The sequence below is a fragment of the Dermochelys coriacea genome, chromosome 14, assembly GCF_009764565.3.
Source record: "Dermochelys coriacea isolate rDerCor1 chromosome 14, rDerCor1.pri.v4, whole genome shotgun sequence".
Taxonomy (NCBI): domain Eukaryota; kingdom Metazoa; phylum Chordata; order Testudines; family Dermochelyidae; genus Dermochelys; species Dermochelys coriacea.
Genome location: NC_050081.1, coordinates 22,754,497 through 22,779,260, shown reverse-complemented (window position 1 = coordinate 22,779,260; position 24,764 = coordinate 22,754,497). Strand labels below are relative to the sequence as shown.

At 53.2% G+C, this 24,764-nt stretch overlaps 1 protein-coding gene across 1 annotated transcript in view; it reads left to right on the top strand.

The window, feature by feature from the left end:
• USP43 (ubiquitin specific peptidase 43) overlaps nucleotides 1-24,764 on the top strand; it is a 176,387-nt gene that overhangs the window by 122,114 nt on the left and 29,509 nt on the right. The window contains exons 7-8 of the mRNA XM_038372636.2: nucleotides 7,013-7,169; nucleotides 13,471-13,582. Of these exons, the coding sequence (XP_038228564.1) occupies nucleotides 7,013-7,169; nucleotides 13,471-13,582 (269 nt within the window). The remainder of the gene's footprint in view (nucleotides 1-7,012; nucleotides 7,170-13,470; nucleotides 13,583-24,764) is intronic.

Here is a 24,764-nt window from a genome sequence, read left to right as displayed (position 1 = left end):
CAGGGCAGTGCTGGTCAGAAATAGCCCTCAGGTGGGCCAGGCCGCTGCGAGGAGGAACGGCCGTGGCTGGTGCTGGGAGGTGGGAGCTGAGACCATCTGTTCCTTTGACGGGCTCTTACCTAGGCTTATGCCTCACTTGAAGGCTGTGGCCATCTATCACGTCCCTCCTAGGTGGCGTGTGGGTGAGCCCGCCACTGAAAATAGCTGCAGGACGAGTGGTGGTAGGGGCAGTGAGGCTCCATCACTGTTCTGGCCTGTTATTAAGATCTATAACCTGGCGATCGCAGCATGAGGCCACTGGGAAATAGACTTCTCTCCTGCAGCCCAGCCTTCCCGTCCCGGCCAGCTGCGTTCCTCGCCCTGGGCACCAAGCTCCTGGCAGTGAGGCGCCCAGCTGGGGGAAGGCAGCCATGGGGCATGTCCCCTGCTAGCCGTGGGGCATGTCTCCTGGCAGCCGAGGGGTACATCCCCTGGCAGCTGTGGGGTGAGTGCACGGAGCAGCTAGCGATGGGAGAGGTTTTGGATAGGACCAAGTTGTCAAGGAGTCCCTGGGCGATGCTCTGGAACTGCTCCCTACGAAGCCAGTCAGGACTCTGGGGAAGTCTCCTTTCTGTGAGCAGACTGTCTTCAGGTCACACAGCTCACACAATTTCCACCTTCCTGGTCTGACCTCGGAGCATTCAGCATCCTCTGCCCCTCCGTGCGCTTCTCACAGCGAGTCCGCCCAGGCGGGGTCCTGGGGAAGCCAGAGGGTCCTGCCCCCCAACTCCACAGTGAGACGGGACTCTCAGCCAGCCAGTAAAACAGAGGTTTATTAGATGACTGGAACATGGTCTAAAACAGAGCTTGTAGGTGCCGAGAACAGGACCCCTCAGCTGGGTCCATTTTGGGGGGCAGTGAGCCAGACAACCACGTCTGCACTTCACTCCATGTCCCCAGCCAGCCCCAAACTGAAACTCTCTCCAGCCCCTCCTTCTCTGGGCCTTGTCCCTTTCCCGGGCCAGGAGCTTACCTGATTCCTTTGTTCTCCAACCCTTTAGCTCTCACCTTGCAGGGGGGAAGGGCCCAGGCCATCAGTTGCCAGGAAACAGGGTGTCGGCCATTCTCTGTGTCCAGACCCCTTCACACACCTGCCCTCTAGGGCTCTGCAAGGATCACGCACCCTTATCCCACCACCTAGATACTTAAGAACTGCATAGGGGAAACTGAGGCACTCCCACACTATTCAGAGGCAACATTAAGAACAGTCCCGCTTCATCACATCCTCCCCCCTGAACCAACCTGCAGCAGACGGTGAGCTCCCCATAGCAGATCCTCTACTCCCAGCTCCTCTCTTTCCTCCTGCTGCCCCCTGCTGTACCAGGCCCATGAGCTGTACCAGTGGGCCTGCAGGCACCTCTGATCCTCCTCCCCCTCCACCAGGGCTGCCTCCCCTTGGAGGACCAATATTCTCTGCAGTGTGCCTCTGGCATCCATCTGTGCTGAGCTGCAAGCGAGGGGCGGGATGGACATTGCAAAGCTGGAGGTAGCAGGAGGAAGATTATTTGCTATAGTTGTGCCTGGCAGCCCCAGTCACGGGCCAGGCCCCTCTGGCGCCAGGCGCTGTACAAACAGAGAACAGCCCTAAGCAGCTGACAATCTGAGTTTGAGAAAAGAGACACCGGGTGGACATGGGCAGATGGGAGCACGAGGAGCCCAGCAGATATAGGGCAGCATGCCAGACTGGGCTCTTTGAAGGTGGAATCCAAGCCCCAGTTCTTGTTTGTAAGCTCTTTTGACTTGATTCTGCTCCCATGAGTGATATCCAACTATTGTGGGCAGGGAAGAGAGCCCCCACAGACCCCAAGGCTGTCCCAGCCCTGGGTTCCCCTCACACAGCTCTGCCGATGCCCCACACTTCCACCCCGCAGGCCCTGGAGCTATCCCAGCCCTGGGCTCTCTTCACACAGCTCTGCCGTGCCCCTCACTCCTGCCCCGCAGGCCCTATAGCTATCCCAGCCCTGGGCTCCCCTCACACAGCTCTGCCGATGCCCCGCACTCCCGACCAACAGCCCCAGCTACTATCCCAGCCCTGGACTCACTCACTCACCCACAGCTCTGCCGGGGCTCCTCAATCCCCATCTGCAACCCTTTGCTATTTCCGCCCTGGGCTCCCCCTGCCCAGCAATGCTGGTGCTCCTCAATCCTGATCCGCGGCCTTCACGGCTATTCCAGGGGCTTGCATTAGCACACGTACATGCTGTAAGGGGTGCTATAAATGTTCTCAGGACGAAATGCCCGATACCTACAACTTCCTTGGCTTGAATTCCAGGCTGTGGAGACAAATGGCCCAATAAGGCAAATGCAGGAAGACATCCTGCTTTCCTGGGGCCCTGCCTGGATCCCAATCCCAGGGAATCCCTCCTAGCGAGGCCTCTCAGCGAGGAGCTGGCTGCCGGGGAGCTGTGGGTGGTTGTTCCTGTGGTGTGCAGTGCTCAGCTCAGGGCCATTTGAACTGGGCGGGGTGTTCTGGTTATTGACCGTTGTGCTGTGCTGTTAAATGGCTGCCATGCGGCAGGCCAGAAGGAGCTGCTTTTCAGCAGTGCGGGAAACGATTACTGGGTTTGTGAGGTTACTGTATACATTAGTACTCAGTGCTTATCAAGGCCAGAGATCTCACAGTGGGAAAGTATCGTTATTCCCATTTTACAGAGGGGGAAACTGAGGCACAAAGCAGGCAAGTGACTTGTCCAAGGTCCCATTGCCGGGCTGTGGATAGAACATGACTCCCTCTGTGGCATCTCTGCTGTGAGTGGGGCAGCTCGGGTGAGTAAGGCTTACAGGATCACGTCTCCAATGCAGCAACAGTAGCTCTTACACTGGACTGCCCTACCGAAGAACCCAGGCTGGGGGTGTGGAACAGGCCAGGGCAGGATGGCACCCATAGGAGAGGCCGAAGGTTTTCTCCAGGCTGGCTTTACGGGAACAAGCCTGGAGCTGCAGGGGCTTCTCAAAGTGGAGGCAAAACGTGGAGCAAAGCAACCTGCTCCGGAGGAGACTGAGGAGGAGACAGATAACAGCCCAGCGCCGAGGGCCCAGGGGCCTTGCTGAATTAACTGAGTTTTGGCGCAATCTCTCAGTGCTCTGCGCAATTCCGACAGCCTGACCGTGCTGGCGCATGAGTCAGTAGATGGCATTTCAAAGTACAAGACTTAGCGTGGATTGTCCCCAAGGCAGCAGCTTCTCCTGGCTCTTGATTGATATCCATAAATATTTAATGTCCAGAAGTTATGCGTCAAGCCTTGATGCTGAGAGCTGGGCTCTGGCCGCTCTGTGATCCTGGCATTCCCCAGCCTCTGCAAAGCCCCTCAGTACTGGGGCTGGAAGGGCACCAGATAGACTGGCCGGCTCTGTGGAAATGGAAACATTGCGCTGGGTGTTAAATGTGTTGGAGTGTCTCCCCAGATGAGTTTGTTTTATAGTCTGGTGCAGAGGCACATTGTACCGAGTGATGTTTGGCGGGCGAGGAGTGGGGCAGGACGAGCACTGTGGGGTTTGTGACTAGCAGGGTGATTGGGAAGGACGAGTGGGTTGGTGGTGGCTAGAGAAACCCAAATGCGATGCACGTGCTGGACCGTTTATCTGACAACTCTGCTGATGCCCCTCACTCCTGGCCTGCAGCCCTCCTGCTATTCCAGCTCTGGGCTCCCTAACTTCAAGTGCTGCCTGTGTGCACAAATCCTAACCCCACTGTCCCCCATCCCACCTGCAGTCCTGGGCTCCCCTCCCACCCAGCCAATACCTCTCAACACTGCAGAGATTTCTCTGACAGCCCAGAACGTGTCCCGTCATTGCCCCTTCAGAAATGAACCCATGCCACCAGGGGCCTTCCCCAGTAAAGGGCTGCCCGGACCCTGGCTAGGGAGTGGAGCATGCCTGGCCCCTCTCGCTTTGCCAATACCCCTCAGGCTCTGCTTCAGTCTGCTGTGCTCTGAGGCACATCAGGGATGGGGACAGATCTGCACAAAGGACCTGGTTGAAGAGACTGTATTAATTTCCCTCGAGGGCTGGATTCTCCTCATCCGGTGCAGGGAGGAATCATCATAATTCCAAGGGTTGGCCTGGAGCCGCGGGCCTGAGGGATACTTCCCCTCAAGGGTGGGCTTGTCTGTTCCCTTGGTATGTCTGACAGGGGGGCAGCTGCATGCTGCAGGCAGGGCTCCCGAAGCAGCTGGGCTGGTGCAGAAGGATGCTCGAGAGCACAAGCCCATCCTGGCCAGGCTCCCACCCTCTCCCCATGTGTGCCCATCAGGCCAGCCTGCCCCGTGTTGCTCCAGGCTCCTGCCTGCTGCCCAGCTGGAGCGAGTCTGGGCCTGGATCTTCCACAAGCGAGGGGCATTCAGCCCTCACAGCAGGTCCCCTGGGTGAATAATGATCATTGTTAGTAGCAGTCAGGTATAAGGCAGCGGCTCCAGGGACCATCCAGCAGCTCTTCTCAGCAGCCAGATGTTGATCGCTTCCGTTCGTCCCCGACATCAGGGGAAGCCAAACTCCAAATCCCATCATGTCTAGGCCGGCAAGGGGCAGCTGTGCACATTTGGAGATGGGGTCTGGAGCACACATCTGGCCCAGCAGGATCCAGTAGCCCAGTGTGACACGTGGTTGGGATGGGGCTGGAGAGTGCAGTGCAGGGAGCAGAGACAGGCCCTACAGCGGGTCCCGGGAGGTCTCTATGGCCATTTCACCCTAAATATGCAGGTCAGTGTCGGGCTGTAGCCTCTGCCGGCTGGATCGCAGGGTTCCAGGTAAAACAGTGGAGGAGATGAGGAGTGAGCGGGTGAGGGGCAGCACTGGCTGAAGGGAAATGCAGCCCCGACTTTCCACACATCTCTGCGGTTGCTGCACCTCAGTCCGGCCTTGCAGGTCCACCCCACAGTTCTCATTTAGTCCTCTCACCGCACAGCTCTGCCAGGGCCCCTGAGTCCTGCACCGCCGTGCAGCCCCCTTGCTCCCCAGTCTGCCCCCAACCTGCTTTGTCAATGCGCTGTACTCTGACACTGCCGCAGCTGTTCCAGCCCTGGGCACCTCCCATGTTGCCTGCCAAGCATGCCCAAGTGCTGTGCAGCAACCCCTCCCTAGGGACTTGAATCAAGGGCTCGGCCCATTGTGACCTGCCAACCGAGGTGGTGTCTGGAGATGAGAGCCTGGTGCATTGACCCGCTGTACCCCTCTAGGCCCCACACTCCCCCACCCCCCCCGTACTGTGTCCATGCCCTGTTGGCTTGAGTACATTGGTGTTGCTCTTCCCTACAGCTAGTTTCTTGCTTTTCCAGACCCGCCAGGGCTCCATTGTACAATCAGTGCGATCAGTGCTTGGTTCTTGTAACAGTTCCCGTGTCAAGGGGCTCAGCTGCAGGTTTGCGAAGCAGAGGAGAGGCTGGTTGTAGCTGGAAGCCATCCGAGCAGTGCCTGGTTCAGATGCATTGGCCTTTTGGACTCTGCCTGCTGGCAGATCTCAAGGCAGCGCTCGGCTGGGCTGGTGGGGGCAGCAGCAGGGCAGGGACCTGTCAGTGGGATTGGAATGGGGGCTGGCACTCAAGGGCAGAATGGAGCAGGGAGGGGATAAAATGTGGACCCTGGAGAAAGCGGCAGCCCAGGAAGGTTTGCACCAGCGCATCTGGCTCTTCGGGGGAGGCGCCATGAGCGTGACGGTATCAGAGTGTGTGTGGGGGGAGCAGGTGGCATCCAGTCTCCTGTTCTCTGCCAGGGTTGTGTGTGCGCCCAGGGCTCGTCTTCATTCTGCCTGGCATCGTTCGGCTGAGTGTCACCCTGTGGCATGTGGTTCAGGGGGGTTGTCATTCGGGTGACACCCAGGATGGGCCAGCTGGGTTCTTGTGCCTGTCCCTGGTCTCCCCCATCCCCGCCAGCCCCCAAAGTCCTTGTGTTCTGTGCCCACCAGAGGAGAGTTGATTACCTGCTGCTGAGTGCAAAAGGCGCAGTGGGCGAACCACGTGGTTAAACCACTGACCACCCCCACCCCCGCCACGGTCAGTCCTCACTGTGGTTTCTAGTTTGTGGGGAGGGGTGGTCTAGTGGCTCTGCAGGGACAAGGGGGAAAGAACAGCAAAGAGCCCAGGAAGGAGACAAATTCTGCGTGGATCAGACATCAGAACCGGAGCTAGTCTCACGCTTCAGGTGCCGGGCTGTCGGGTGGTGAGGGGTGAAACCTCAGACTGGCAGGAAATCTGGTTCCGCAGCCTCCGCCTGTGTGATTCTGGGCGATGCGGTGTGCAGCCAGACAAGCCTGGCAGTGATTAATTACCTCTCTGTGCTAACTGAGAGTCCTGACATGGGAACGCATCAGAGGAGATGGAGCGTATGGCACTGGGAGCTGGGGCACGTGGCAGCCCAGCTGCACAGAGCACCTTCTGCTCTCTCCCAACCGTATGGAGACTGGGGGGCTCTGGTTAATTGCCCAGCCCGGATTGTAAGAAGATCGGGAGATGGCAGGTGCTCCGTGGGCTGGGCCATGCCCTTCTTGCCAGCCACGTACCCTGCAAATGGATCAGTGCTCAGCCCGGGAGTCCTTCTGATTCCTCCTGCCCACGGTGGTGCAGGAAAGCAATCTTATTCAGTGGGATTTACCCGTCGGGGCAGGAGGAGATGTACAAGCCCTAAGCTGGTCACCGATGCCCTTGGGGGTGCCCATGCCTCACAGACTGGTGTGGAGAAGGGGAGCCCAGTGCACAGCCAGGCCTGGTGGACCAGATCTCTCCAGTATGCAGTCTTGGCAGGGGGAGGAAGAGCCACGGGCGGGCTCCTAAGTCATTCGGCCTGCCTGAGACAGCATGTCATTGGCCATCCATGGTCACCAGCCTGCCAGGAGTTCACTGTCCTGCTCTCTTTGGGGTAACAAGTTGGTAACTGTCCCCTGCTCAGTGCTTCCATACATGCCCCCTGCAGTGTGCGATGCCAGAGCCCTGGCTCGGGGATTCATTCTCTGCCCTCTTGCTCTTGTATTTCTCCTCTACAGGCTGCCCCCTTCCATCTTCCCCCAACTCCTCCGATCCCGAAGGCCAGCGACTGCCCCATGCCGGGGCCATGTCCTCGGAGTTCTTGCACCATGGTGGAGGCGGAAGAGTGCTGCTTCTCCTCTGCAACACAGCAGGGACGGGGCTGCAAGCTGCCAGGTATGTCGCTTTGCCTCCATTATATGCTGGGGGATGTGCGTATCCTGCCGTTCGGTACACGCTTTGTGCAGCCGGGAGTGCAAACTGGAGGGTGCAATTGCAAATTCATTATGGTTCAACATGCACTTTCCCAAATCCACACGGAGAAGCTCCTGCTGGCTTCGCCGGGATCCATTGTGTTATCACGTTGGATGCCTCATGGCACCCGTCTCCTTGGGATGGAGCAGGCAAGCCATGGCCGAATCGCTGAATCTCTTGTCTAGTGGTTAGAGCACTGTCCTGGGGCTCATGAGACCTGGGGGGTGGAGTCTATTCCTGGCTCTGTCACTAGCCTACTGGGTAGACTTGGGTAAGTCACTTCACCGCTCTGTGCCTCAGTTTCCTCTTCTGTAACATGGGGATAATGCTACTGACCTCCTTTGAGAGTGGCTGCTGACAATCATTATATAAGAGCTAGCTGCTGGGGTTGTTGTTGTTATTATTATTGTTATTATTATTATTATTAACGAAGCACCAGAAATAGTAGGTGTTTGATTGAACCTCTCAGGTCTGCAGAACTGATCTGGAAATCTTGTGCCAATGAGCCCACTCCCTTTTGTCAGAGCCACTCTCCCCGCTTCTTGCACTTAAGCTGTTGCCCCCGTGGCTGGGCTGAGATGGGCTGGGCTGGGCTGAGCTGCCAGTGCTGACAGGCGGGGGAAGCAGAGCAGACAGGCTGCCTGCATGGGACAAGGAGCCTGGCTCAGGACAGGAACCACAGACTGCCCGAGGCAGCAGGAGAGCCCTGGGCAGCAGGAGAGCATGCCAGGCCCTGGATGGTGGGACTGCAGACCGGGAATGGGGGTCAGCATTGCCAGTCATTGCAGCTGGGACTCGTCTAGGTGGTGGAGGACCAGATCACTCTGATCGCCAAAGAAGAGAGTGGGGAAACTGAGGCAGAGCTGCTGCAATACTCTATTTGGCCATGAGGGGGCTCTGTGCCCCCCTCACTCTGGGACAAGGACTCTGTCGCAGCCTCTCCTCCTCCAACAACATAAAGCCATTTACCGAGTACCTTGTCTGATCCCTCTGCTCCCTGTTCTCCTAGGCCCAGCCATGCTGGGGCTCTGTACTCCTCTCTCCATGCGCAGGAGCAGGGATGCTCACAGATGCTGCCGGTTCAGGACACTGCCTGGCCTCTCAATCCTCTGTCCAAAGACAGCTCGGAGGAGGGGAGCCACTGCCCCTCCCACTCTCCCGGGGGCAGAGCTGTCGCTGAGAGTCCATCTGAGCTCTCAGAGGGCCGTGCCAGTCACAGGGCGTCTCAGTCTTTCCCTGCCCAGGCCGGGGTTGGGGTTGTTAGGGTCTGTGTATGGGGGGAGGGCTGGAGGAAAAGTCACAGGCCCCCCCCGCCTCCACATCTCTGAGATGATGCCACGTTGCTCGCCTCGTGAGGCATCGCTCCCTGGAACGGCCCAGAACCAGGGTGGGGCAGAGGGCACAGGCGTGCAGCGGGGCACTCAGAGGGCAGACAGGCTGCAGCCCACATCTCACTGGGGATCCTTCCCCCCCTTTTCGGCGGCTGTGGGTCGGGAATGTTAATGCCATTGGCAGCACTCGTTCAACCCCTTCAGCGGCGCAGCGCCACGGGCCCCGAGCCTTGCACCGGCGGGAGGTCGGCCAGCTGTCCATGTAGGGAAGGGAAACCGAGTCAGGGAGGGCTGGAGCCGTGTGCACGAGGTCCCACAAGCAGCCTGTGGCAGAGCTGGGCTGCAGCCAGGCCTCGCCTGTCCAGTGTTGAGCGTTAACCTTCCCGCTGGCAGGGACGGGGGGAGCCCGGTGCTTCCCCAGTGCTTTTCACAGCCTGCATTTCACAGGGTTGCTTCGCCTGGCCTCCTCAGGGGCCCTATGTCCCAGGGGGCTGTATGGTAGGTCAGCATGGCCCCTGGCTAGCTGGGTCGTGCCAGCAGCAAGCTGCTTGTCAGATGCCCTGGGGGCTGGGGCCTTTGCGGCAGCCGGAGCCATACAGCCGAGGAGGCTCAGTGTAATAGCTCCCATGCCTCTGCCTCTGGCACCCCCGACACAGCCCCCGCAGAGCTGGGAGCCACATGCTGGGGTCACAGATATGACACACTGACCACGCCTGCCCCGAGCCGGGGCCTTCCCAGCAGCTATGGCAGGCGTGTGCGGTGAACACAGTGGGTACAGCCCTGGCCATGTGCCATCGGGGCTGTCCTGTCACAGATCACCCACTGGAGGAGCTGATGGGCGCTGCATGTGTGCGTGTCGGGGGGGAGGGCTGGGTTGACCTTCCTTGGGTCTCTTCTCTGTTTCATGCACCTGCTGGGCCCAATTCACCCTGGGCATAAGCATGGTGCCCCCAGCTGGCTTTCTTGGGTGGGAGCCAGCTCCTAGCAGGGCTGAACTGGCAGGGCTGAACTGGAGCCAGGGGGTGTATGAATCCGTGGAGGTCCAGGAATTTGTTTCTCCCGTGGCTGGGTTATTCCTTCTCTCACTCTTGCTCTGAACTTTCTGGGACTCTGGTTTTGCTCTGTCCTTTTCGTTGACTCTGCACCTGTCTGGGACTTTATCCCAGCATCGGGTGTGTCTCCTCTCGTGTGCTGTGGCTGTTGTGTGGTACTCTCTCGGCCCATGTGTCAAGATAAAGGGCAGAAGGAATTGGAGGCACATGTCTGCTTTTTCCTTGCTGCTCCTGCAGTGTGGCCTGCCTTTTCGGATGCAGCCTGGATTTGCTGACAAATTTTAGTTATTTATTGGTTTATTTTGATGGCTGAAATGGTGGCGTCTGTGTAAACTAGGGGTGGGCAAATTATTTGGCCCCAGGGCCACATCTGGGAATAGAAATTGTATGGTGGGCCATGAATGCTCACGAAATTGGGGTTGGGGTGTGGAAGGGGGTAAGGGTCTGGTTGGGGGTGCGGGCTCCAGGGTGGGGCCAGAAATGAGGAGTTCAGGATGCAGAAGGGGGCTCCAGGCTGGGGCAGCGGAGTGAAATGCGCGGGGGAGTGAAATCACCAGGGGGGGTGAGGGCTCCAGCTGGGGGGCCATGCTGCTGCTTCCGGGAGCCATGTGGAGCGGCCCCTGACCCTGCTCCTCAGCTGGAGCTCTGGAGCAGGGCCATGAGGCTGCTTCCAGGAGCCGCGTGGAGCCCCCAACCCTGCTCCTCGGCTGAAGTGCCAGAGCGGGGCAAGCCCCAGACCCAGCTTCCCTGTGGGAGCTCGAGGGCCGGATTAAAACGGCTGGCGAGCTGGATCTGGTCCGCTGGCCATTTTTTGCCCACGGCTGGTGTAAAGGATTGAAGAATGCTCCAGAATTGGGATTTGTCTGGGTTGGATGAGTGTTATTTTAATAACCACACCTAGTTCTTGCTTATCCCTTTACAGCTGTAAGTGCTGTACAGAGGAGAGTAAGTATCGCTAAGCCCATTTTATGGATGGGGGACCTGAGGCACAGACCTGGGCGTGATTTGCACGGTATCGTGCAGTAAGTCATTGCTGGGAATGAGACCCAAGAGTTCTGCATCCTACCCACGTGGCTGTGCTGCCTTCTCAGAGAACTTAGCCTGACTCACAATCACCCATGTTTTAGGAAAGTCCCCAATTTGTGACCGACCCCAGCCCTTAGAAGGGGTTGAACCAAAACCCAGGATCCAAAGTCTACAGCTCGACACCGTATCTGTGTTCCAGCGAGCTGTTTGGATCTGTTCTGGGCCCTTTCTTGTATGTCAGATACATAGCGTGAGTGTCAATAAAGAGACACTAGTGAGTCTTGTCAGTTAGAACGAGTGTTTTCGGTGGGTGTTCCTGGCTGCTCCGGGAGTAGAGTGACATGCAAGGCCAGGCATGTACAGAGGAGTGATGGAGAGACAGAGGCAGGTATGGTATATACAGCTACTGGGGTACGTCTGTCCGGAGACACAAACAGAAGCATGGGTTTTGTGTAACTCTGGCAATATCAGCCCCCCCACACCTTCTCCCATGCCTGCTCGTCTGAGCTGGGACTTCCCTGGGAACAGCGCAGGAAGAAGAGCTCTTTAACTGTTGTGACTCCTGTGGACTGTACCTTGAATTATTCCCCAAGGATACGGCTAAGACAGGTAGCCATTTTGTGTTCAGCTGGGTGCAGAGCATGCCAGAGGAGATACACACAGCATGCTTTCTGATGGGCTCTGTCCTCCCTTGGTTTGCTTTCCCCTTAATGGAAACTCAGAGTCTTTCTGGCAACAGGCAGCTATTTGCTCGTCGCTCAGACAGGATCCTTGTAAATGGGCTCTCTGGATTGCCAGCGCCAGCAGCTCCCACAAGAACAGTCTTAATGCTTCTGCTCCAGGTTGCACCTGGAAATGGGAAACCTGGAGGTGTGTGGGTATAAGCAAGAGCTGAACTGATCAATGGGGCCTCAGGCAAGGTTGGGTTTGAGCCCTGGGCCAGGTTCTCCTCAGCTCCTGTCTGACCCCCCCGCTTTGCCCATCCTGAGTCTGGCAGGCAGGTGAGAAGAACATTGCCCAAAGTCCAAGCTGAGAGCTTGGCTATTCAGTGGGTCAGTCAGTGATGCAGTGGGGTGGGGGCCATAGTGCCTGCCCCATTGATGCCTCCCTCCTGTGCTGGCTGTGAACGTCACCCGGAAAGATTTCTTAGCACCAAAAATGGCCCAGCAACGAAAACATGATCTAGCAGAGAATGGTCTCCTGGTCATTCCCATTTCCAGCAGCCAGGATCCTACCCTGGCATCCTCCTGTTAGGGGCTGCCAGCCCTCCAGACACGTTAGCAATACCCCTGACTTTCAGAGGTCTCTCATGCATGCACAGACTCCTCCATTGATTCATGTCGTGTCATTGCACCCACCCCATGCTGGGTGGGGTCTGCGAACACGGCGTTCGGTCCCTGGGGCCGGGCTGAGTGCAGGGGTTTGGATCCATCAGTTGGTTCCCCGCGCGATGGAGAACACAGCGGCTCAGTTTGGAACAGGCCTCTGCCTCCCCGTTTCTGAGCCCGGGCCGAGCCTGCTCGACATCTCTGGAAAGGCAGGCGCCGGAACAAGTGGGAAATGAAGCAGAAGCTGGGGCTTGCTGGAAGTGATTTTCTTTCTGTTGCTTCGCCCAGCAGCTGGGCTGTCATTAAGCCCGGGGAAAGCAGGCATTCTAGCTCGCTAATTGCTTCCTCTGGATGGGGCAGGTCTCCAGGGAGGGGAACAGAAGGTGGTGCTGCTCCTGGAATCCCTATGCTGGGTCTTCCGGCCATGCTGAGCCATTCGGCCCCAGGGACACTAAGCCCAGCCCATATTTCTTTTCCTTTCAAGCTGGTTCTCCAGCCGAGGGGGGGAGTGGCTCAGCATGCCCTGCTAGGAGCTCTGACACAGACCGCTGGCTGGTGGGCCGCCATCAGCTCGTAATGAATTCGCATTTCACATCACAAATCCCATTAAATACCGTTCTGTGTGTGCTCAAAGCAGCTAGTAAAACATTATCGTCTGGGAAATGGCTTGTCATGCACTGCGCTTTATGGAGTGCAATTGAGTGGGAAGCACTTGCACTTCACCCAGATGGGCCCAGCGTGGGTGTGAGCCCTGCTGTCCCAGCAGCTGTGGCCAGGCGATCCACTTCCTACCCACTCCAGCCTCATCCCAGGGCTCATCTCCTCTTGGTTGCTGCGCTGTGCTCGTGCACCCTAGGCTGCATAGCTCAGCACTTGCTGAAGTCCCCAGCGAGCCTGGGGCAGAGCAGTGGCCCCATGTAGCTGGGTAACCTCCCTCAGAGCATGAATGGTGCCGAATGCTTTAAAAAAAAGTTCAAGAATGGATGGCTGTGGGAACCCCAGAAATGCCCTATTTGTGCCACCTTGTCTTGAATGTTGCAGCGATCGCCAAGTAATGGGTGGTTTTCAGAAAGTAGTGGATGGAGTGAATGGATGGAGCGAAATAACAAGTTCCCAGACTCCTGGGTTCCATTTCAGGATCTTCCATTGACTCCTTGTGTGCCTGCTCTCTCTCTGTCTGCTTTTATCCCTCTGACAAATGGAGGCAGTAATTCAGGGTACTCAGTGCTGCGCTCTGACTGCTAGGCAGTGCTTCCTCTCTGCATGGCTGTGTGCTTTGGGGCTCCCTTCTCCCACACCAGCTAGAGCCCCTAGGACGTATCCTAGCACACCAGGGGCTTTCACCCCTGAACAGGCGAGGCGATGGCCAGAGATGCCTGAGAGGCTCAGGGAGGGGTTGGTGCCCATTAGGAGATGGCTCCTGCCCGGATTGGCCAGTGATTCCTTTTCTAGTGCTGTATCCAACCCGCTGTCTGTGGCTTTCCAGGTTTGGCCCCCCGCTGCTGACAAGAGAAGACAGAGCCATTTCATGGGAGCAGCTCCAGCAGTGTATCCTCAGCAAGATGCGCTACCTGATGAGGAGCGAGGCTCAGGTGCAGGTCAGTCCATTGCCCTGCTTTGGGTGTGTTGATGCCAGACGGGACAGGGAGAGGGTGGGACCTGCTCATATCTGGGCACTGCCTGAGCTAGCGGCTCAGGAGCAGCGCCCACCAGAAGCTCCTGGCATGCTGTAGGGAAAGGGAACCTGCCTGGGGAGAAGCGTTCCCAACCCCATTCTAACGAATCTCCTGCATTTTGATCCCAACTCTCCTCTCCAACGTGTCACTAGGGAGGAGTTTGACTCGCCAGGCTGGATGCTGCTCTTACGTCGGTGTAAATCCGGAGAAACCCACTGGTAGCAGGAGAGTTTCTCTAGACTTACACAGGTGGAGATTCATGGATTCCAGGGCCAGAAGGGACCATCGTGATGCATCTAGTCTGACCCCCTGTGTCACAAAGGCCATGGGACCGCCCCAAATAATTCCCAGAGCAGAGCTTTTAGAAAAACATCTGCTCTTGAGTGCAAAATAGTCAGGGATGGAGACTTCACCCTGATCCTTGATAAATTGTTCCAACGGGTAATTGCTCTCACCATTACAAATGTGGCCATGCGGCTCTCAGAGGGTACTCTGCCATCGTGCATGCGTGCAATAGATAAAACAACCAAAGAGCAGGTGCCATTAGCCCTAACTCCCCCGATCCTTCACACCAGTTTCTAAGCCTGTTTTCACAGCCCAAGAGCTTTCTGTGGGGGCTGAAATTTTCCATTCTTGCTGATCGTTTGGGCAAAGTCCCTCAGCTGTGTCTATGTTCTGGGTGAGTGGGGCCTGGGAATGGGAGAAGTTATTTTCTCATATAGAAAAAAAAATTGTAACCACACTTCCTGGCACAGGGTTGCAGTTCCAGCCACTGAGGTTTGCGACGTGAAGCCCAGCACACGTGGCTGTCCTGAGCACCAGACCCTTGCATGGTTAGAAATCACAACAGTCAGGCTCGATTTAACAAAGATGGGGCTGGTTGAAAGTTGCACACTGAGCACGTGCAATAGAAAATTTCTGGGGGCCTGATTTGCTACCCCCGATGTTGTCATTTCTGGCGGTGCTAAGGGAGTGGAAGAGGCCAGCCAATGAGCATTGCACGATGGATGTGGCAACACGAGGCAGTGGAGAATCAGGTCCAATGCATCTCTGTTTGGAGCCAGCTAAGTACGTGTTCATTGATTCAAGGAATTTAGAAGCTGAAAGAGCGAGGAGTTAGTCCTTCTGCAGCTCCAAAGTCCCTCTGCAGCTCCACACAGTGCGTACCTGCATGGCAACAAGTTTAGAAACCCCACTGGTGGATGCTGTAAGACCTACAAGCTGAATAGTGACGTAGTAAGAAGCGCTCCTCCCAGTTTGTCTGTCTTGTCTATTCAGACCAGAAACCCTTTGGGCCAAAGGCTCTCTCTTGCTGTGTGTCTGTACAGTGCCTAGAACAACGGGACCCTGATCTGGACTCACACCACCAAAGTAATTGGTTTCCCAAACCTTAGAGTTGGTGAGCGCTTCCATAATTATCCCCCTTTACACAGAGGGAATGTCCCAACCCAGCCACCCCGCTTGTGAGAGCTGCATCCCGGCAGAGCCGGGTGTGGTGGGAGCTGAAACCAGGGGGAAATCGCCTGATTTCCTATTTCTTTACAGACTCGCAGTGGGTTTGCTTGGAACATTTTGCTGACAATCACTGACGTGTTGAACACATGTTCCAGATTCTGAGCAACCCTGGTGCCTGAATTTATGGTGTTGAGAGGGACAATCTCTGCAGCCCCAGTGTGAAATCAGACTACATCAGGCAATTCTGGCTGAGTTTTGCTCTGAGAATTATGGGGGGGGAGGGGTTAACCTGAAATTCAGTGCTTACAAACAACAGAAAAGGACCTGGGGATTACAGTGGACGAGAAGCTGGATATGAGTCAGCAGTGTGCCCTTGTTCCCAAGACTGCTAGCGGCATATTGGGCTGCATTAGTAGGAGCATTGCCAGTAGATCGAGGGAAGTGATTATTCCCCTCTGTTCGGCACTGGTGAGGCCACATCTGGAGTATTGCGTCCAGTTTTGGGCCCCCCACTACAGAAAGGATGTGGATACATTGCAGAAAGTCCAGCGGACGGCAACAAAAATTATTAGGGGGCTGGGGCAGATGACTTATGAGGAGAGGGTGAGGGAACTGGGCTTATTTAGTCTGCAGAAGAGAAGAGTGAAGGGGGATTTGATAGCAGCCTTCAACTACCTGAAGGTGGGTTCCAAAGAGGATGGAGCTAGGCTGTTCTCAGTGGTGGCAGATGACAGAACAAGGAGCAATGGTCTCAAGTTGCAGTGTGGGGAGGTGTAGGTAGGATATTAGGAAAAACTATTTCACTAAGAGCGTGGTGAAGCACTGGAATGAGTTACCTAGGGAAGTGACTTCCACCCACATCTACTCCCCTGGCTTGTGAAATAGGAAGTGCGACATTACGTGCCGTGTAAGTTTTTATTAGCTGTGGAAATGCAGACACAATCTCTAAGGTGGCTGTGGCTAGATTATAAACTTTTGATCTATTTATTAAAGCATTAGAAACCTGCCCCCGGGGGAAAAGATGAATTTTAAATGTTACATTAATTTTTGTGCCTGTTAATCTCCTTTCATATTTGTTCCAAGTGGATAGCATTTTAATTAAATTATAGCTTATTAAATCATCATCGGAACCCAGGAGGGACCCAACATTACATTCCTGTGCAAAATGAAGATTGATTATTGCATCCAATTCCAAAGTGGCCTGTAGATGCTTTGCTGAGTTTATTTCCAATATGAAGAGGGCTGGGGAAGAGCTCCAATGAAAATCTCTAAATCCAACTTTGGGCCTTTTGATCTGGGTAGTTTTTGAAGTTGGACTTGTCAAAATAGTTTTATTTCCCCACAAGCAAGCAGGAGACCTTTCCAGATCCATGCCCCAGAGCTAGCAAAGGGAGCCTTGACTTATTCCTTTGGCTTTGTACACACTGGACTGGAACCCTGGGCTGCTAGGGCAGAAAGTCAAAAGTGCCCTAAGCCACAATCTGCACAGGTGCAGTTTGAAAGCAGGTTACGCTGGACTGGTACAAATCACGGCACTGATGGAGCTCCCCCCTCAGGGCAGGGCTGGATGTCATGCAGGTAAAACAGCTCAGCCAGGTCTTCTCCATAGCTTCCCCCCACTCCCCGCAGTGCTAGCGCTTCTGAGCTCTCCCCCTGAGGGTGCCCCTGGTTGAGATACTATACATGCACGTGGGTGGGTGGCCCTTCCTGCTGCCCATGCTGCACCCTGTTTTTAGCCCTCTGTCTTGATGGGGGCCAGCACCTGTTCGTCTCCTCATGCTGGGAATTATGCCTCCAGTGTGGATGTACCCCTATCCCGCATGCCCTGCCTCTGGGCTCGTGGAGCAGGGCCCCCAAAATGACAGACCTGAAAATCCCCAACGATGCAATCAGCCAGGTCTGTGTTTGATCTGGGGAGAGCTCCTCTTGGGGCATGGAACCACTGGGGCTGCCTGGCCTCTCACAGCCCAGTGTAATGCCAGAACAAGTCCAGGGACCACAATGGGCTGACACAGGGGGTTGTGCTCATTGAATAGCTTTGGTTACCCATTGGCAGTGGGTTGGATAGACTCTCTGACTTTAAGGCCAGAAGGGACCATCACGATCACTTAATCTTACCTCCTGCACATCACAGGCAACAGAACATCACCCACCCACTCACTCCTGTAACAGAGCCCAACCTCTGGCGGAGTTACTGAAGACCCCAAGTTACAGAGAATTCACCATTTACACTAGTTCAAACCAGTAAGTGACTCATGCCCCATGCTCCAGAGGAAGGTGGTAACTGCAGGTGCCACCACCTCTGTACTGAGCAGAATTCGGACATGGGTGAATCGAGCCCAGAGTCTATATCGTGCCTCTCATCTATCCCTGCGCAGGTCTATGTGTGATCAAACCAGATCCTAGGAGCCCCTAACATTCCTGTACCCCTCTGACTTTTACAGCGTAGTATGTGTGCTGCGCTTGCAAGCAGCAGCTGGAAATTCTCAGGCAGACAGTCTCCCAGATCAAACACAGCAAGTGTTAACTTTTAAGAACCAGAGATACAGGAAAAATCAATCAAGACCTTGGCCAAACGCTCTATTTTCTGCCCATCAGCCCTATTGGCTTCTACTCCATTGAGATTGCACATGGCTATGCCAGAACTGTTTTGTCTCCCACCCTGCTACCAAGACCCTTCTTAAGAACAGGAAAAAATGCATTGATTTTTCTGACTCTAGGATTTCCCATAGATCCATCATGCCTTCCGAAGAAAATGAAAGCCTCCCATAATGCACCTAGCCAATTGTGCAGTGCAGCATGGTGTGGGTGTGTGTGGGGGATGGGGACAAAAAATTCCTTCCTGACCCCTGGGGCCATCAACTGGTGCCCTGAAGCATGAGATCACCTTTTCCCTATCTTAGCACATAACCGCAAACATTGATATTGTCTATGAAATTTGCCAGGCTCTATCTTTTTGAACCAGCCTCTTTAGTTGACTGATCTATAGCAGCAGTGAAAGCCTTTTATTAGTTCTAAACTGAACTGGCTACTAATTCCAACAAGTGGCTTCATATTATGGGATAGCACAAACACACAGGACTGTTTGCTTTCCTCTGTACCCCTCCTAGCTGTAAATATGGCTGCTGAGTCCATTTTCTGCTCCGCTCTTTCCTTTTCATTGTGCTGAGCGGCAGTGCAACTCAGCGGCCATCCCCACAGGTGTCGGTGGTAGCCGCAGTATCTTTGCATACACTGCAGTCCCTGGGCGGTGCCCTGTGCCGTGAGTTCAGTGCTGCCTGCCCACCTCAGAGCTCTCTGAGTGGAAGGCAAGTCTCTTCTGTGTGCTGACTTGCCTTCCCCACGGAAACACCAGCAATTCCTCTTGGCCAGGTAACGGAGAGAACCGAAGGAGCCGTCCTGCCGCTGCTTTCCCTAAAATAGTCAGGGATGTTCCCCACCAAGCCGGTGTCCGTGGGAAGTTGCCTGGGCCAAGCCAGGCTGGCTTGCCAGCTCCAATGGTTAGGATTTTTTGGGTTTGTGGCCCACGAAGCATTAATGAACTGGTTTGTCCAGGCCAGGGCAGGCTGAAATGAGACTGTGAGCCTGAGGACCATGTCCTCTAGGGTGACCAGATGTCTTGTTTTTAAAGGGACAGTCCCGTTTTTTGGGACTTTTTCTTATATAGGTGTCTATTACCCCCCATCCCCTGTCCCGTTTTTTCACATTTGCTATCTGGTCACCCTCTAGTGTCCTCCCCTTACAGGGCTTTCAACAGCCTTTTCTCTGGTCAGTGTACTGGCTTGAGCGCATTCGAGAGAGGAAACTTGGAGTAATGGAAGGGTTCATCTGGAAACAGCAAGCTCATGAGCCAGCAGCAGTGAGCAGAGCAGACCTACCCTGCTTTGAGGGGGGGCAAAGCAGGGGTTCCATTTAGCGTGGGCCACCTGCCCCCCAGTTTTGCACCACAGCAAAGTGTAAACAGGCAAAGGAACCACTTCTCCATGCTCTCCCCGGGGGGAACCTGAAGCCCTGAGTTGTGGTCTGAGAAGCTGCTGTTGGCACAGGGCTGTCCCCGAGGAACTGGACCAGCATCTCCCCAGCTCCGGGAAATGTTTCCCTGGCAGTGTCGGCTGCTCCATGCCCGGGAGCAGGAGAGCTGACCCCCCCGCCAGCCCCTGCAGCTAGCAGCAGCAGCGCTAGCAGTCCTGGGACTCATAGCACTTCACATGGGTAAACAGCTCCCCGGTGCCAAACTGATAGAATAAGAGCCAGTGTCTGGCTAGACTTGGCGGAGAGGAGACCTTATGAGTCTTCCCCACAAAGCTGAGCGGTTTTATTGTCAGTGTAACAGCCAGTGCTGCCCTTAGATGTTTCAGTCGCTCCTGGTGGAAATCAGAGGAAGTTATTGTATGTAGCTCTGCTACTCAATCAGACAATAAAACTTTTTTTCTTTCTTGAATTAGTCTATGGACCCATGGGACATTTTTTTTTAACAATTCATGGAGAGCTCATAATCCTGCCAGGTTGTTACAGCCTTGGAACAGGTCTCTTTACTAACTTCCTTGATATGAGTATGTCCTTGAAGTGACATTGTTTAGAGAGCACATTGTCTTCATAACATTTAAGATGTATTGTGTCATATTATGTTTTCATTAAGGCATGGTTGAGAATCATCCAGTTGAGTCATTGTAGATACATACTCAGGGTTTCTATAATACATTATTGAACTGAACCGTTTCCAGAGGCTAAAACAGGCTTTTAGATCAATCGTTTGTAAATGCAAATGATTCCATTTTTAAATGTGTTTTTATGTTTTGAATCTTTGCACCTTTGGTACCTTGAACTGAAGTGTGATTTCGTGTTGTAGAAATATCAGATAAACAGATTATGATGTTTAAGACTTTATTTCTAATTACTGAGTAACTTAATAGGAAAAGAAAACACATTGCCATTGAAAAAAGGTGATAATATTTTTTATCTAATGGAAATCAGGTGTCTTAGAGCTGAAGACTATCTGTTGTAATATTTTCTTTCCAATTATCACTTTAAAAGCTTTTCACCTTTCCTTTTTTTTTAAATTAGTGCCAAAACGAATTTCTTCTCTAATTTGTTAGTTATTCCATATTTTAGAGGAATGTTTATGGGGAAACTCAACTACTTGAGACTTCATAACTTTTTAATGAGAAATGAGTTATACAAATTAAGAGTGCATATATTTGCTTGCTTATAATTTTCCAGAAGGTAATATAAATGAAAATAAAAAAGTATGTGGGTGTTTGAGGGTGATTGGTGTGATGTTGTAAGGACAATGATATTGAGCAAATATTCTGACTGAATTTTACTTAATGGTTAAAGTTATTAGTTCTTGTTTTAAGGCTCCAAAATGGATATAGGAAAGTAAATGCAAAGTAATGCACTTTGGAAAACATAATCCCAACTATGCAGACAAAATGATCGGGTCTGAATTAGCTGTTACCACACAAGAAAGAAATTGTAGAGTCATTGTGGATAGTGCTCTGGAAACATATGCTTAATGTGCAGTGGCAGTCAAAAAAGCGAACAGAATGTTGGAAACTATTAGGAAAAGGATAGATAACGAGACAGAAAATATCAGAATGCCTCTATATAAATCCATGGTATGCCCACATCTTGAATACTGTGTGCAGATCTGGTTGCCCAAACTCAAAAAATATATATTTGAATTGGAAAAGGTACAGAAAAGGGCAGCAAAAATGATTAGGGGTGTTAGGGTTCCCTCCCCACTTTGAACTTTAGGGTACAGATGTGGGGACCCTCATGAAAGACCCCCAAGCTTATTTTTACTATCTTAGGTTAAAAACTTCCCCAAGGCACAAATTCTTCCTTGTTCTTGGATGGGTACAGCTGCCACCACCAAGTGAGTTAGACAGAGATTTAGAGAAAGGACCACTTGGAGTTTCTGTTTTCCTAAAATATCCCCCCCCCAAGCCCTTTCACCCCCTTTTTTGGGGAGGCTTGAGAATAATTTACCAACCAAATAGGTAAACTAGATTTTTAAAAAACAGAACTTTATTATAAGGGGAAAAAAGTAAAAGAAGCGCCTTTGTAAAATTAGGATGGAAGGTAACTTTACAGGATAATTAGATTTAAAACACAGAAGATTCCCCTTCAGGCAAAACTTTAAAGTTACAAAAAAACAGGGATAAACCTCCCTTTTAGCACAGGGAAAATATACAAGCTAAAAACAAAATTAATTTAACGTGCCTTGCCTTATTTACTTTTTTTTTTTGCAATAATGAGACTTATTTTAGGATGATTTTAGGAGAAGGAGTTTTTTGACCTGATGCTTTTTTGCTTCCAGAGAGCACACACAAACAAAGCCTTCCCCCCCATTTGAAAGTATCCCCCCCGCATTGGTCCTTTTGGTCAGGTGCCAACCAGGTTATTTGAGCTTCTTAACCCCTTACAGGTAAGGAGGAATTTTAGGCTACCCTTAGCTGTATGGTTATGACAAGGGGTATGGAACAGCTTCTGTATGAGGAGAAATTAAAAAGATGAGGACAACTTGGAAAAGCGATGATGGGGGGGGAATATGATAGAGGTCTATAAAATCTTTACTGGTGTGGAGAAAGTGAATAAGGAAATGTGATTTACTGCTTTATATAACAGAAGAATCAGGGGTCACGCAACAAAATTAATAGGCAGCAGGTTTAAAACAAACAATGTCTTTAGACAGTGCACATTCAACCTGTGGAACTCATTGCCAGGGGATGTTGCGAAGGCCAAGACTATAACAGGGTTCAAAAAAGAATGAGATAAGTTCCTGGAGAATAGGCCCATCAATGCCTATTAGCCAGGATGGTCAGGGATGTAACCCCATGCTCTGGGTGTCCCTTGCCTCTGTTTGCCAGAAGGGGATGGATCACTTGATGATTACCAGTTCTGTTCATTCCCTCTGGGGCACCTGGCATTGGCCACTATTGGAAGACAGGATCTTGGGCTAGATGGACCTTTGGTCTGAACCAATGTGTTCTTATGATACCTCAAGGTTTGGAACTGGGAATATCTTGCTGTATTATCTCCTGAGTGTTCTAAATTTACATATAAACTTAAAATATGACATTAATTGGTATTTGTATATCTTTTTTATTCCTTTATATAGGAATTAGATACGGTGCTCCTGTCAGCTAATTTCTAAGTTATTATCTGAAAAAAAAACCCTAGAGTTTTCAGGTGCCTAAATAGTCTTTGGCATCATAGTTAAAATCCCACACCCCCTCAAAAAAAATCTGAAATGGCGCCCCTGGGGCAGATAGCCATGCGGGGGGTCCTTGTCCCTTTCCATAGGAAGGAGTGGTGGAGCCATAAACTAACATACCCACTGGCCAGTGTGTGTTCTCTGCCCGCACTCTGTGTTTGATCCAGTGAGGAGGTGAGGCTGCTATAGCTGGCTGCTATGTGATGTGATCCTTTAGGTCAAGCTGGGAGCTGATGCTTTTAGCTCTAGAGGTCACAATCAAGATGGTCGCCACGCAGTGCTCTAAGGGCAGACGGGCTGGCAGATGGGGCCGCGCTGGGCTGCTGTGACCTTCTGAACTGCACTGAAGGGACACAGTGCTGCAGAGAGGCAGCGTCAGCCTCCGGTTGCTTGTTAACAGAGAGCAGCTGATCTCGAGGCGGTGGGGAAAAAAGCGCTCTGCCAGGACTCAGCCAGACTGCCACTTGGGATTCCAGAGAGGCTGCAAAGCTGAGATGGGGTCCCTCTTGCTAAGTACTGCCCTTGTGCTTATGATAGGGAAACAGGTCTTATTGCTAAAATGAGGGACTGAGAATTAGGACGCCTGGCTCTGTTCTCAGTTTGGCTACTGACTTGCTTGGGCAACTCAATGCCTCTGTGCCTCAGTTTCCCTCTGTGAAATATAGGGATAGTAATGCTTACCAGCCTAACAGCTTGAGTGGGCTGTAAAAGATAATTAGTGCTGCTTTAGCGCATGGAGATCCTCTGATGAAAGGCCCCCCGGTAGCAATGGTATTATTCTTGTGATGCATCCGTAGCCACCAAGGAATTTCACAGGCATCACTGTGTTGCTTGGAACTTCACGACAGCTACAGGGAGAGAACTCAGACCCTCCAAGAGCATAGCTCCTGCTACCACTTGAGCTAAAGGAGAATCTCCATTTGCAGCTATCAATACAGGGCCTATGGCACAGAGCAAGCAGTTCTGATCTCACCAAGTAGAGTGCAGGAGATGGCAATAGTTACCCCTAAATACACACACTAGCCAGTTCATTACATTGCTGCCGGATGAGCTAGAGCAGACCCCAGTGCCCACAGGTAGCACAGCCTTCCCTGAACAAATTCACGCAAACCTAAGGAAGATAAACTCCCCTAATAAAACACTCCCAGCTCTGTCAGACAAGGTGGGTGGCTGAGCAGGCAGCAATTACAGGAGCCTTCAGAGGATGACAGTCAGAGGTAAGTGTTTGCAATAGCTTACCCTGCTCTCCGAGAGCAGAGTCCTCCAGGGATGTCTCCTTATGAGCGACAAAGATAGCAAAAGACAGCCCACAGCACCATCCCAGCTTGGTGCTTTGCATGCCTTGCCTAGTGAGGCCAATGTCTGGGGGGAGATGACAGGGCCTCTTCCTCCTGACTGGTGAAAGAAGGAACTGGTTTTGTTTTAAGGCAGGGTAACGTGCTTGGATCCATGCTGCAGTGCTCCAGTCCCGATGGCCAGTCGCAGGGGGCGTTTCGATATGGTGGGGTTGGTCCAGGCCCATCCCTGGAGTCATAGATTTTAGGGCCAGAAGAGACCAGTGTGATCTCTGACCTCCTGCATAGCGCAGGCACCCAATCATCTCTGCCTCCAGCCCATTGTCAGAGACTGGGACATGGGCGGTTGTGTCTAGTGGTCGGGGCAGGAGTCAGGCCTAGTAGTTGGAGCAGGAGTCTGTAGCCAGGAATCGGAGCCCAGGGTCAGAGGCCAGTGCTAAGGGTCAGCGCCTAAGTCAGGAATGGGAGCCAAAGGTCAGAGCTGGGCAAGGCAGGAGAAAGCAGAGGAACAAGCAGGAATTATCACAGCCGTGGGAAAATGCTACAAGCAGCTGCTGAACTGTGGCTAGGCTTGAGAGCCAGTCTGCTGACTATCCACCAGTCTGGCAGTGGAACTGGTCGGGCAGCCTGCTGCAGGCCAGCTGCGCTCGTTAGGTTGCCGGAGACCGGCTCTGTTGCACCTGATCCTTGCCACCCATCATTCCTGGGTGAGCTATGCAGATCATTTAGGAAGACACCCAGTGACAAAGGCCCCAAGTGACAGAGAACCCACCGCATCCTGGGGTACGTTGTTCCTGCAAACCACCAGGAATAGATCACCCTGGTGGGGATGGGAGCATAGGGAGACTCCTGAGCTGTCTCTCCCAGCCCCCTGCTGCCAGAGCCAGGCCCTGCCTGCCTCAGGGATGTGCCAGGCACACATAGATGCCCATGCCTAGTGTGAAATTGCACACTGCCTCCTGATGCAGCAGGCCTCTCAGCAGGAGCCTGAGACACGGATCCGTCTCACTAGATTGTCACGCCTGCAGCTGCAGCTTCGTTACACGTGTTTACCTTGGTGGCTGCGGAAGGCTGGAGTCAGCAATGGCATGAGAACGCGTGGCTGGGGGTGCTGTGAGGCTGCCGTGCCCCAGGG